This window comes from Lasioglossum baleicum, chromosome 8 (genome assembly GCF_051020765.1).
Source record: "Lasioglossum baleicum chromosome 8, iyLasBale1, whole genome shotgun sequence".
NCBI lineage: Eukaryota > Metazoa > Arthropoda > Insecta > Hymenoptera > Halictidae > Lasioglossum > Lasioglossum baleicum.
In genome coordinates this window covers 3,509,416-3,523,193 of record NC_134936.1, presented here as the reverse complement: position 1 = coordinate 3,523,193, position 13,778 = coordinate 3,509,416, and the positions used below count along the sequence as shown (strand labels likewise).

Sequence of the window (13,778 nt, the reverse complement as noted above, 5' to 3'; positions counted from 1 at the left end):
CGATTGCAGGCTGTGCTCGATGTCTGCTCGAGGCAGTGGCGCACCCAGGTGCAATCTGGGGGGGGGGGCGAGTTGAACCCAGCCCTAGGTTTTGCGTGATGACCTTTCTTTTAGCCAACATATCTGTCAAGGGCTATTCCGCGATTTTAATTTTGGAAGGTAAACATTTTTTTCTTGGGGGAGGGACCTGGGCCTCTGCCCCCCCCCTGGGAGCGCCACTAGCTCGAGGCAAGCCTAGCTGACTGGGTAATTATACTATATTTCGACAATACTCAGCATGTGAATGAAACATCTAATTAAACATCGTAGTATCGACCAAGTAATAATTTCTTTTTGCTTCTACCGGAAACAGATACATTTCCATAAAATTTACACAGTATCAAACCCATTTAAATCGTTCCACATTCTGAAAATTTTTGACGATATTAAAAAAATGTTGCACATATATCAATATTGTTTTCAAAATGAAATCATTTTTTACTATTATACTTTTCGGTAAAGTTCTAAAAGTTACTCATGGCTAAAAACCATAAATTTATGAGATATTTCAACGTACTAAAACTGCAGACCATTCTACAATATTCAAATTAAAATATCTCTTAAACTAACAATTTTTAACAATAAGTCGGACAACATGTTTCGAGAAAAGAAATTGTAGAAAAATTACTGTTTCGTACCAAATGATAATCTACTCAACCAATGCACTCCATAATACATATATTTACTTTCATAAGTACAATTGAATTTCACATGCTATTTATGCGTCCAGATAGGGAGAAGTTGCTCGCATCAGACAACATGACCTCTAAAGCGGACCCTACACGGTCAATCAGGAATGACAGTCTGATTGAACAGTCAGACTGTCAATCCTGACTGATCCTGACTTCAATCACGAAGGACCCTATCTATCAGTCAGACTGACAGTATTGAATGACGAAATTTTATAACCAAGAAGTCGCAATGTCTTCTAAAGAGAAAGCCTGTTTGGCGATTATTTTAGCATTGGGAACCAAAAAAAAATCAAAAGGTCAATATGGATGAAGGAATGGCTTAAAAAAAGAGATCGCTACAGTCATTTAAATTTGCTGCGTGAAATGTCAGCAAATTCTGATGATTATAGAAATTATTATTCCTTGCTACTGGGCGAACCTTTGAAGTTTTAAGTTTTCTGCTATTATGTCCACTTCCGTTATATCCCAAGCAGTTTTGGGATATATATTTTTTTTTAATATTAAAGGACATAAATAAAAGAATAAATTTATTAAAAATTAATATTATATAAGTATATAATTTATTTATTTAGACATTCCCCTATAATATAAGGTTATATTATAAACTTCTGGACATGCCTGCTCTACAGCATCATTCAGACTGTTAGTCTCCCCTCCACTTCCCGTTATTGAAGCTCGGATTTCCAAATATCTGGAAATCCGTCAGTCCATTTCATCAGTCCGTCAGTATTAATCTTTCACGATCAATCCGAATGTCAATCTTCGACGTGACTGTCATTCCGATTGACCGTGTAGGGTCCGCTTATAACCATTCAACTTTTCTCTGATATACAGGGTGTCTCAAAATTCCGTTCGGAGCCGAAAATGGGAGGTTCCTGAGATCATTTCAAGCGACATTTTCCTTTGAGAAAATGTCGCTCGAAATGATCTCAGGTACCTCCCATTTTCGGCTCCGGAGGGAATTTTGAGACACCCTGTACTTATTAATATCGTCAACAGTCAATTCCAGAATACTTGAATGAGGCGACTGCAACGGATCACCCTGTGTAATTTTTATTCTTAATATGCTATTCTTAATATTGAAGGAGAAATATCGGCGAAGTTTCCGTTTAGGTTCATCATCAGAATTGGATGAAATTTTGGAAATAGGTTCTTTTTTTACTAAAATCATGATTGCCAAAAGGATTTTTGGCGAATCGAAAAAAAATTGGTTACCATTTCAATGTCACTCCCTACCTTACCGACCCTCTCTCTCTTTTGTAGCTGATTAAAATAAAATAAAATACTACTGCTGGATTTTCGTATCCCTGGTCTCCGCCCCCACCACCGCCTAACCCTAACTAATTCTGATCGCATAATCTTCCCATTGTAGATATTCAATTAATTGGTTTAACAATTGAAGGACGGACATAAGATAGAAAGTCGGTAAGGTAGAGACCGACATCGAAATGATAAAATTTTTTTTCGAGTCGCCAAAAATCCTTCTGACAATCGTCATTTTAGTCAAAAAAGAACCTCTTTGCAAAATTTCATCCAATTCTAATGATGGGCCTAAACGGAAACACAGCCGAAATATCTCTACTGTTACCTTTCTCCATAATCTATTAAATTTTTACTGTCTACGTTAAAATAATGCCCATTAATATCTAATAAAGAGAAATAATATACGAGATGGCTCTGTTTTTTAAATGATACAATAAAACTTCGATTATCCGAACTGAACAGGAAAACATTAGAACAGTTATGCAGTTGCTAATGCTGAATTAAATTTGTATTAATTTGTAAAATAAATAGTGTTGCATATGGATCCTTTTAGATTCAACTACAGTAAATCCTCCATAAACGCAAAAAGGTCGTACACGATAATCGCAAAAATTATCCCTTCCACTGTAGTAATCTGACCTCGGCTCGGGTATGTCGGTGTGAACTACTACTAATGCGACGTGGAAAGTCGCAGTCGTCGCACAGTTGCAAAGGCCCGTGCGTCCTCACAATGTAATACCAATATAAAATCTTTTTTATTATTACTTATTTTTTTATGAAACTTTTACCAATATACTTGTCGCATGTTTCTGATTAAAATAAGACCAAACACGATATAATTTCAACTGTATTTAGTTGTTTAATTGACGATGAACGTTTCGGGCGCAAGGAAGGACAGCGTATGGGGAAGAAAGAGACGCGGAGAGGCGCAGTCGTCGGCACAGTTCAAACGCCTGCGCAGTGATGCCAGAATGAGCTCCAAACGGAGCTCATGTACTCTCCTCCTTGCCCCTTCCACTATTCCATTCCAGAACTGTGCGCAGGTGCACACTCCACGGTCCCCATCGCGCACGCGCAACGTGTATCCCATTATCCCCACTCATTCGCCGTCATCAGAGAGGGGGTACATCATTTCACCGTGACTCCCCTCATCTGGCATCACTGCGCCTGCGTGTGGTCTCGCTTCACACGCACTGTCCTTCTCTACGTTCGGTTCGGCCTTTGAAACTCCAAAAATAGCTACCTGTCTACGATCGACGCAACCGAATCCCCCCGAGGCTTTTGCGTCAATAGAGACATTACTGTACTAAGTTTCACAATTAGTTGTATTATTGATTTGAAGTTATTAGATAAATTGTTCCGAGTTTGCATGATTTTTAAGGGCACTTGCATACATCAATGGGTTTATAATAGTTTACATACAACAATCAATTCGTAAATGTGTGAATAATTAAAATATAGTATAACTACCCTCTTTCGTTCAAAAGAATAATACGAGACAATAAAGAGAATATTAAACAACGTAAACGAACAACACACGAAAAGTTAAAAAAAAGTATGGGGGACATACACATGTTTTTCCACAAAAAGTTCCTAAAATTTGCCATATTTTCAGCGTGTTACGTTACTGCTTCCCTTAAATAATACAAACCTGCACATTCGTCAGCACGGTGGGACCAACGAAATTGCCTTTTTCGAAACCTTTCACCACTAGTCTTCTACCATCGAGAGCCAACGTGGCGTTCTCTTTCACCCCCGACTCTATTAGTCGGTGTATTCTTTCCTTCGACTGTGGCGATATAACTGGTCCAAGGTCGGTACCAGGTACATGTCCAGCATTGACCTTCAATTTTTTCGCAGCCTCTACCAACTCTGGAACCCAGTCTTTCGATTTACCGACGAATATTGCCACCGAAAGAGCCATGCATCTCTGACCAGCAGCTCCAAATGCGGCTCCCACGATTTGTGAAATTGTCTTGTTCTTGTTTGCGTCCGGTAGAACGACACAATGATTCTTTGCGCCCATGTTGCACTGCACGCGTTTACCGTGAGCGCTACTCTGTTTGTAAATGTATTTTCCCTATAAAAAAATCAGCACATCATATAGTCCGTTCTTCTTTCTCTATAATAATATTCAGTCACTGTTTTACCGATTCAGTCAATGTATCGGTAAAACAGTGACTGAATGATGAGAAACAGACATTAGCGCTCCTAGCTAAAAATGCCATGGAATTGATACTTGTGCCGAAACTCTCCGTTTAGGGGTGTACTTCGTAAATATCGAACTGTGTGTTTAAACACGTATATTTTAACATAATAAAGGTTGCATTGACATTGTATGTGTCCCTGCAAGTGCGCTTGGTGTATGTTTTTTCTATAAGAACCCTAAATCTCTCGATATTTAAGAAAATGTATGTGTCTTGACAGTGGCAGCACTGTCGCGCCGCCCTTTGCTTCTCGAACTTCGCTATATGTTGCCGAATAATGAAAACTAAGCCTCGAAAACGCGAAAGTAGGCCATTTTAGACACCAAGAGCACTTGGTGGGTCTTTTATCTAGCGATTGAGACTACGTAGGGGCCCCAAATGTGCATTAGCGAGACGTGGTTTGAAAAGTACGGAGCCCTTGTAACCTCATGTACGTATATGTATCTAACGGCGTGTAAGGGTGCCACCACACTCTCGCTCGACCAAGGTCAAATTCGGACCGTCACCCTTAACGGCCACAAACAGCCTCTCAGCTGTTTGCGCACGCTTGGCTACACAGCAACGAATAAACAAAATAACATTTCTCTCGCCGCGCCGTTCTCAAACCAGCCTCACCGTTGTTTTACATATCGTTTCACTTAAATCTATTTTTACTAGGAATTACAACAATCTTCCAATGTACAGGTACTGTCCAGAGAAAGAGTGTAAACTAGCGGGACGGGAACGGGGAAAGAAGCCCGACCATTCAGATCGTCTTTGCGTTCGTCTAGCCCCGTTCCCGTCCCGCTAGTTTAAACTCTTTCTCTGAACAGTACTTTGTATATTGCCACGAACAATAAACACCCATGTAAGAAAACGAGAATATAACCTAGAGAAACGAAACTTCTCCATCACAATAATTGCCCCACTGAATCAAACATTTTCTTCCTGAAACATTTTCTTGTATTACTAAAAACAACGAACATATTTTCGGTGAAAATCTTAGGTGACTCCACCCTGTGTGTTATTACTATTTGAAGTTTCTTTTGTCTGCCACTGTACATGGAATCATTTAAGAGAGTAAATATATGAATTCATCTAAAGATTTGTCAAGAATGATGTAAGTGTATCAATATGAAGAGAGTAGATCACCCGAATTCAGTATCGTATCTTTACTGGAACTATGTATATGGTTCTGAGAGCGGTGTACACGAATCAACTTTTATTACACAACATACCGCTTGATCGGATCCAACGAAGGAAACTGCCTTGATGTCCGGATGCTCGCAGATGAAATCAACAGCGGCATGTTGACCGTGTATAACATTCAACAGACCTGGCGGAGCACCAGCCTTTGTAAACAGATCAGCCAGGATCATTGAAGCGCCTGGCACACGTTCTGACGGTTTCAAAATGGTGGCATTTCCGCATGCAACCGAGACCGGAAACGACCAAAGGGGTATCATCGCAGGAAAATTAAATGGACAGATGGAGGCAGTTATTCCGAGAGGAATCTTGTAAGAAATGATATCCATATCCGTGGCGATATTTGGCATACTCTCGCCCATTTGGAGAGCAGGAATCCCGGTACAAGCGTCGACCACTTCTACAATAGAAACCAACATTAAACGTTACTTTTCATTCTTAAGTAGTGAATATTTCTGCATATTATATTACATAATTACAAATAAATTGTTTAAAGCTAAACTGATGTAACTAATTTTATTAAATTAATAAATAAATTTATGTTAAGGAATATTATTTGTTCCCCTTCTATAATTTATAAAAGATTGTGATACGTTATATAAACCTATTTTTATTATTATTACCATGTTTTTATTAACTCGCTTTCTTGTTTGTTTGTCTGTTTGTTCGGTGGCAAATTTTGCAATTGATTTTAAACTAACTTCCTGATGAGCTAGAGGCTTGAAATTTTAAACATAGCTCAGAACTGGATGACAGTGCATTATTCAAAAAAATTTTTTTTAAAAGTCTATCCGTTTCGGAGAAATAACAATTAAATAATTACCTATTCACCTCCCCGCGAAGCCTACGTCATCGCGTTCAGCGATCGCCAGCCGCGCGACAGCGCTTCCTACTCCACTACGCGTTCCCACTCTGACTCATCCCCACTCCACTGACCCGCTTCGCACCGAAGGAGCTCAGTGTGCGTCAGTGTGCGTTTGTGAGCTCCGTGCGGTGTTTACAAAGTTACTACGTATTATTATACTATAATGTTTGTTATCAATCGAAAGGACAGATACACCGAGATTTTTCGGTCGAACGTTATTATCTTTGACATTTTACCACGGCGTTTCGATATGACGCCAGTGTTGGGCAAATTTTATTTCAAATAATATATAAACGTGTGATTTTAATTACAAATAATAACTAAACTTTTTATTTAAATAAAAATTATTTAAATAATTCCAAAAATGATGCATATATTATTTCTTATTTGCAAATAAAAGATTATTTGGTAATTATTGCGAACAGGTCTGCGTCCTCCGATTTTGATGAAATTTTGATATGTTATACAGCAACACATTTTGAACAACTTTTTCCTTTTCCAATATAGGGGGGTCCGCTTTTAGTTCTCGAGATATTTGCAAAAAACTATCGCTAATACTGTATTGAATTTTTCGTATTCTTGCACGCTCCGCGGCAACGTAAGCCTGTCCCGGCGCGGCGTTTGTTTACATATTGCTTGTAAACACGCTGCGGAGATGAGAGAAAAAACAGGGTCTCACTCTGACCATACATATATATAGGGTGAGCTTTCAGTTTTGAAAGACTACTCCTACATTTTCGTATGCATGGTCGGGCCGGCCTGACGGCCGGCCCTCTCCGCCCACTGCCACCTGACCCTAACTAATTCTGATCGCATAATCTTTTCATTCTATGTATATATATATAGCCGTCACATACAGAATTTAAACTAGTAATGGAAACAAGCGAAAGAACAGTTGCACCGAAATTCTCTGTCGAACCTTTATCTTTGACATTTTACCACGGCACGGCGTTTGTTTTCGATATGACGCGTCGCAATACCGTCTGAAATGTACTACATCTCTCTGTTATAATCTCATCAAAATGTTCAAAATCGATTGTAAAATTTCACACATACAAGACTAAAAAGCAGAAAATATAATTATTTAAATAAAAATAAATTTTTAAAAAATACCACGTTTTTAAAATTGACTAAAAAGCATAAAATAATTTTTCCTAGACCCGTACAGACTCCTAACCACGTACAGATAATCCTGAAAATTTTTGATTGTGAATTTTTAACAGCTACGCAAATACTTGTAAGATTTAAAACGAAAAACGTGGGACGCATGCAAAAGATAATTGATGCATGAATAGTTCACCCAAATTACTAAAAATTTTATTGCTTCGCAAATGATATGAACTGTTGTGTGAGATTTCTCAACGGCTGCTACTCTCTACACTCCTTACTATTATCTTGCGCCCCACGTTTTTCGTTTTAAATCTTACAAGTATTTGCGTAGCTGTTAAAAATTCACAATCACAAATTTTCAGGATTATCTGTACGTGGTTAGGAGTCTGTACGGGGCTAGGAAAAATTATTTTATACTTTTTAGTCCATTTTAAAAACGTGGTATTTTTAAAAAATTTATTTTTATTTAATTTTACTTTAGAACAGGCATGGCCAGAAATAGCACGCGTGCTAGGGATTCTCAAGGAATATCCCCACTTCTCCCGGCCGCGCGTTCGCTCCCCATGGCGGCCATAGTGCTCGGAGCAACTACGGCTCGGACACAATCAGGGGATTGAGACGCGCGGCCGGGAGAAGTGGGGGTATTCCTTGAGAATCCCTAGCACGCGTGCTACTTCTGGCCAGTGTTCCGATATCGTCGAGGATCTTTCGTGCGAAGGATGGCCGCTGGTGGCGCTTTCAACCTCAGTAAAGTAAGTTTCTCGATAAAATGGGGTACCTTGAGCACCCCGCAGAATTTTAAAAAATTTGTATGATTTGTGTCTGAAAAATGAATGTATAACATGTGTATTTGTGTATATTTTGTAACTCGTAGAACACGTACTGGAGTCTTTTTGTCTGGAACAGATTGTTTCGGTACATTCCCGCCAATATAACTGCCACTGGGGTCTGCTACCTCATCATCCTAATATAGATACATTACTGTTTTGGCCGCACAGCCCCATCAGTGGCCATGCATCGCACGAAAAATCCTTGACGATATCGGAACACTGCTTCTGCCCATGCCTGCTTTAGAAGGTACCTTGTAAGCAAATGTGCTCGATTTTGGACGGGCAGCTGTGCGCGCAAAAGTACGCGTTCTGCCGGCAAAAAGACGGGGCATCAGCCCGGCAGCTTGTGCCGGGCAGAATCCAGAACCGAGCGGCCCTGAAATGTGCCCGAGCAGCTTCTTCCGGAGCCGGGCCGGGCAGAATCCAGAACCAAGCGGCCCTGAAATGTGCCCGAGCAGCTTCTTCCGGAGCCGGGCCGAGCAGAATCCAGAACCGAGCGGCCCAGCAATGAGCCCGAGCAGCTTCTGCCGGGGCCGGGCCGGGCAGATGCCCGTCCAAAATCGAGCATCTTGTGCTTCGAGCAGCTTCGAAGCTGACAGGGTACATATGTAGTTAAACTAAAGTTTTTTTCCGTTCAACGGTACTTGGTAAGTTTAAACAAAACAAAAATGTTGTTTCTTTGTAGATTAAAACCAATAGTCGACACTTCATTCTAGTTGAATTAAATAATTATTTACATTCAGTAACAAAGACTTTCATTTTGTTTGATTACACTTCAGTGTACCAGTGCCATTTTTATGGCAAAAACATAAAAAAATTGAAAGGCACTTTTCTCGAAGCTAGTAGAACAGGGATGGGCACGAGTGGGGTCCCTCAAACGCCTGCTTCTCCCACCAACCTCTTTTCATGCAACGCGCGCTATCGTCGCATAGGCAGCGATGCGCGTAGCCTTCGCGAGACATGCGCACTGCTCGCTACGGGCGAAGCGCGTTCTTTCTCCATGGTAACGGTGGAGCTGGTGGGAGGCAGTGGGCGCTATGGTGTGGACAGTCTTGCCTCAATTGAGGCAAAAATGCCCATCCCTGTAGTATAATGAAATTTCCATGATTGACACATTCCGCAAAATTTTATAATATTTAAAAAGAGATTAAACGTTACATTGTCAATTAGCTTGATCGATTATAAATATTATTATGTAGCGGCCATCGGCACGTACATTTAGTAGCATTTGGCGTGCAAATGGTCGAGCGAATTTATGGAACCCGTTGGCACACAGCTGTTTTTGGGAAAGCCGTTACTCGTCTTAGCGAGCGTTTTAGAGTCTTTGTTGTATCACGTTTTGGTAGTTAGACCCTGTTACCTTCGGCCCCAACAGTTAGTGCGGGTGCCGTAAATCTCGAGATTCCGAAGGGACCGCGAAGCTAGGCAGGTAGGCGATAGCCGGACACGTCATGAACCGCGGGCCCGTAGGAAATTCCGTTGCATTACCAAACTTCTGGGACCGCCCCCGCGTTCAGACAAAGCGCGCCAAGGGCGCAAGGAATAAGGGAGGCGCAAAGAGAGTCCCCGAGAAAATAGCCGATTGGCCGAAAAAGGCGAATACAGGCCCGGCCAATCAGGACGATTTGAAGAAAATCGCAGCTACCGAGCATCGAAGACGGACGACAAAAAGTCAGTCTAGCCCGAGCGCACAGCGAGACAACTTGTAGCTACTGAGAACAAATAAAGAGTTCACTCCTGTCAAGCATAGGACACGCAAAGTTGATTTCTACCTCGAATCCACCTAATCCTACATTGGTGACATCGACGTTTCAGGAGTAACGGTCTCTTTTGTACGTGTTCGCGTAACATAGTAAGTGTTCGCGTAAAGTAGTGAGTGTTCGTGCGTGGCATTAGTTTCGAAATGGCAGACCCTGCACCTTCAACGTCAACCTCGACCACGATGGCCGAAGTGCATCGAGTAGCGGTCCGTGTACCACCTTTTTGGCCGGAACAACCATTGATTTGGTTTAGCCAAATCGAGGCACAGTTCATTTTGAATGGGGTCACAGCTGACATGACAAAATTTTACTATGTCATGTCACAGCTGGAAACTAAATATGCAATTGAAGTGCAAGACATTTTTACCAACCCGCCGGTAAAGGACAAGTACGAGACGCTGAAAACTGAGCTGATCAATCGCTTGTCAGCGTCGCAAGGCAAGCGAATTCGGCAACTGCTGGAGCAGGAAGAGATCGGAGACCGGTCCCCTTCGCAGTTCTTGCGTCACATGAGACGTTTCGCAGGGACCACTGTGACCGACGAATTTTTACGTACCCTTTGGGCAAGTAGGTTGCCGAACATGACGCGGGCCATCGTAACAGCGCAAGCAGACCTGCCGCTGAACAAATTGGCGGAAATAGCAGACCAGATCCACGCGGAGGGAGCTGGACAAGCGCAAGTAGCAAGCGTCGCGACGGACCGCGGGACAGAGATGTTGCTACAACGCTTGGAACAATTGGAGATGCGTATAGCGGAAATGTCATTTTCACGCCCGAAACAACGCGGAGGGGCGTTTTTTAGACGCAGGTCGCGGTCGAACAGCAAACATCGGGAGCAGCAGCCATCGTCGCAGTTAGGAAAGGAACGAATATGCTGGTATCATCAGGTATTCAAAGAACGGTCAACCAAATGTCGTGAACCATGCAGTTACAAGTCGTCGGGAAATGGGCCAGACCGACACTGAACGCGGCAAGCAGTGACGGCCCGATAACCAGCCGCCTTTTCGTTACGGATAAAGTAACCAAAGAAGAATATCTGATCAACACCGGTTCGGACCTTTGTGTATATCCACGCACACGCGTTAAAGGCAAACTGGAGAAGACGTCGTACGAGATGTTTGCGGCAAATGGTTCCACCATATGTACGTACGGGATACGTACAATCAACGTCAACCTGCGGCTCCGACGAGCGTTCCAGTGGAGGTTCGTGATAGCAGACGTCGACAAGCCCATTATTGGAGCAGATTTCCTGAGCCACTATGGACTACTTGTGGACCTGCAGAACAGACGCCTCCTCGACCAGGCTACGTCACTATTTTCGACCGGCAGGATCGCTGTGGACGAGGTCGGGTCAATCAAAACCGTCGTGGGAAATTCGCCGTATCACCAGATCTTGGCGCAGTTTCCCGATATCACGCGACCGACAGCGACCTCACGCAAGGTAAAACACGACGTTGTACATTACATCACCACGACTGACGGGCCCCCGATTTATTGTAAAACGCGTAGGCTATCCGCGTAGGCTATACCCAGATGAGCCTGGGTCACATCCGTCCATCCAAAAGCCAGTGGGCTTCGGCCCTACATATGGTGTCCAAAAAGGATAACGGATGGCGACCCTGTGGTGATTATAGAGCTCTTAACGCGCGCACGATTCCAGACCGGTATCCGATCCCACATATAGAGGATTTTTCACGAATGCTAGCAGGGAAAACGGTTTTTTCGACAATAGATTTGGTGAGAGCGTATCATCAGATCCCGGTAAATGAAGACGATATTCCGAAAACAGCGATAACCACTCCGTTCGGATTGTTTGAGTACACCGTGATGCCGTTCGGCTTGAGAAATGCTGCACAAACATTCCAGCTCTTTATAGATACAGTGTTAAGAGGTCTTGATTTTTGTTATGTATATCTCGATGACATTTTAGTGGCATCAAGAGATGAAACAGAGCATAAGGAACATTTAAAGCAGCTTTTCTCACGACTGAATCAATATGGCATTATAATCAATCCGAGCAAATGTGTCTACGCCGCGGCAGAGGTAAAGTTTCTCGGGTATGTCGTAAATAAAGATGGCACTAGACCACTAGCCGATAAAGTCAAAGCGATAGTAGATTTCCCGAAACCAGGGATCGTCAAACAACTCCGAAGGTTTCTAGGGATGATAAATTTTTACCGGAGATTTATACCTAACGCGGCAATCGTGCAGGCACCACTCAATCGGTTACTTTGTGGTCGCAAAGTTAAAGGAAACGCTCCGATTGAGTGGTCGTCTGAAGCAGAAAAAGCTTTTCAAGCATCCAAGGAAGCTTTAGCAAACGCGGCGTTATTAGCGCATCCGTCAAATCACGCGCACCTCGCGATCATGGTAGACGCGTCAGATTTTGCGTTAGGTGCGACATTACAACAACGAGAAAAAGGTTCATGGAAACCGTTAGCTTTTCATACGAAAGCCTTGTCTCCTGCACAACGCAACTACAGCGCGTACGATCGCGAGTTGTTAGCTATATATGCTGCCGTAAAGCAATTCCGACATGCGGTCGAGGGCCGAACGTTTACGATATACACCGATCATAAACCCCTGGTGTTCGCATTCAGTCAAAAGACGGACAAATGTACACCCCGGCAGTTTAGGTACCTCAACTACGTAGGCCAATTTACAACCGACCTAAGGCATATTAGTGGTAAGGATAATGAGGTGGCAGACGCCTTGTCTAGAATCGAGTCCGTAGTCGCACCGTTAAATTACGACGAGTTAGCGCGATCACAGGATACGGATCAGGAATTAGAAGAGTTCCTGACTGCATCTGGCACCTCATTACAATTAGAACGCGTAAAATTATTGGACAGCGACACTGATATTTATTGCGACATTTCGATGGGAAAGGTCAGACCGTTCGTCACAAAGCCTTTTCGACGTCAGGCATTTTTATCCACACACGCGATTTCGCATCCCGGAGTTAAAGCCACCGTGCGACTAATTAAAGAACGTTTCGTGTGGCCGTCTATCGAGAGGGATTGTCGCGAATGGGCCCGAAGTTGCATCGAATGTCAGCGCGCCAAGATAAGTAGGCATGTAGCAAGTCCTGTAGGAACATTCGCGTTACCGTCCGCTAGGTTCGAGCATGTTCACGTCGACCTAGTGGGCCCGTTACCGATATCGCGCGGGAACAGATATTGTCTAACATGTGTGGACCGGTTTACGCGATGGCCAGAAGTTTTCCCTATCGAAAACATAGAGGCCGAAACCGTCGCAAGAGCGTTCGTTGCTGGATGGGTTGCACGTTTCGGTACACCTTTAAGGGTTACTACCGATCAGGGGAGACAATTTGAATCCCAATTGTTTAAACAGCTCAACGTCCTACTAGGCACGACGCATTTGCGTACGACAGCATATCACCCGGCAGCGAACGGCTTGGTTGAACGGTTCCATAGACAATTAAAGGCAGCGATTAAATGTCACGGCGATGAGCGTTGGTCTGATGTGCTTCCCATAGTTTTGTTAGGCATCCGAGCCGCGTATCGTTTAGATTTAGAAGCATCAGTCGCTGAGCTAGTGTACGGCGAGAATTTAAGCTTGCCAGCAGAATTTTTCACTAACGGAACAGGAAATAATACAGAACCGGTAGAACTCGTAAAACAACTCCGTGATCGTTTTCGTGATGTGAGACCGGTAGCGGGATCGCGTCATGGACGGAAGAAAATTTTCGTTTTCAAAGATTTGTCCACGACATCACATGTGTTCGTACGAGTAGATTCGGTAAGAGGTCCGTTAGAAAATCCATACGAGGGACCATTCCTTGTTATTTCCCGTTCGGAGAAGAC

At 43.0% G+C, this 13,778-nt stretch overlaps 1 protein-coding gene and 1 long non-coding RNA gene across 4 annotated transcripts in view; one reads left to right on the top strand and one right to left on the bottom strand.

Annotated features, from left to right (window-relative positions):
• The window catches only part of LOC143211547 (uncharacterized), a 315,481-nt gene that overhangs the window by 80,776 nt on the left and 220,927 nt on the right, over nt 1-13,778 (top strand). The window lies entirely within an intron of this gene.
• Nucleotides 1-13,778, bottom strand: part of LOC143211680 (putative methylmalonate-semialdehyde/malonate-semialdehyde dehydrogenase [acylating], mitochondrial) — a 58,122-nt gene that overhangs the window by 16,395 nt on the left and 27,949 nt on the right. For all 3 annotated transcript variants that reach the window (XM_076429547.1, XM_076429548.1, XM_076429549.1), the window contains 2 exons: nt 5,419-5,786; nt 3,646-4,074 (listed from right to left, as the gene is read on the bottom strand). In XM_076429547.1, the coding sequence (XP_076285662.1) occupies nt 3,646-4,074; nt 5,419-5,786 (797 nt within the window). The remainder of the gene's footprint in view (nt 1-3,645; nt 4,075-5,418; nt 5,787-13,778) is intronic.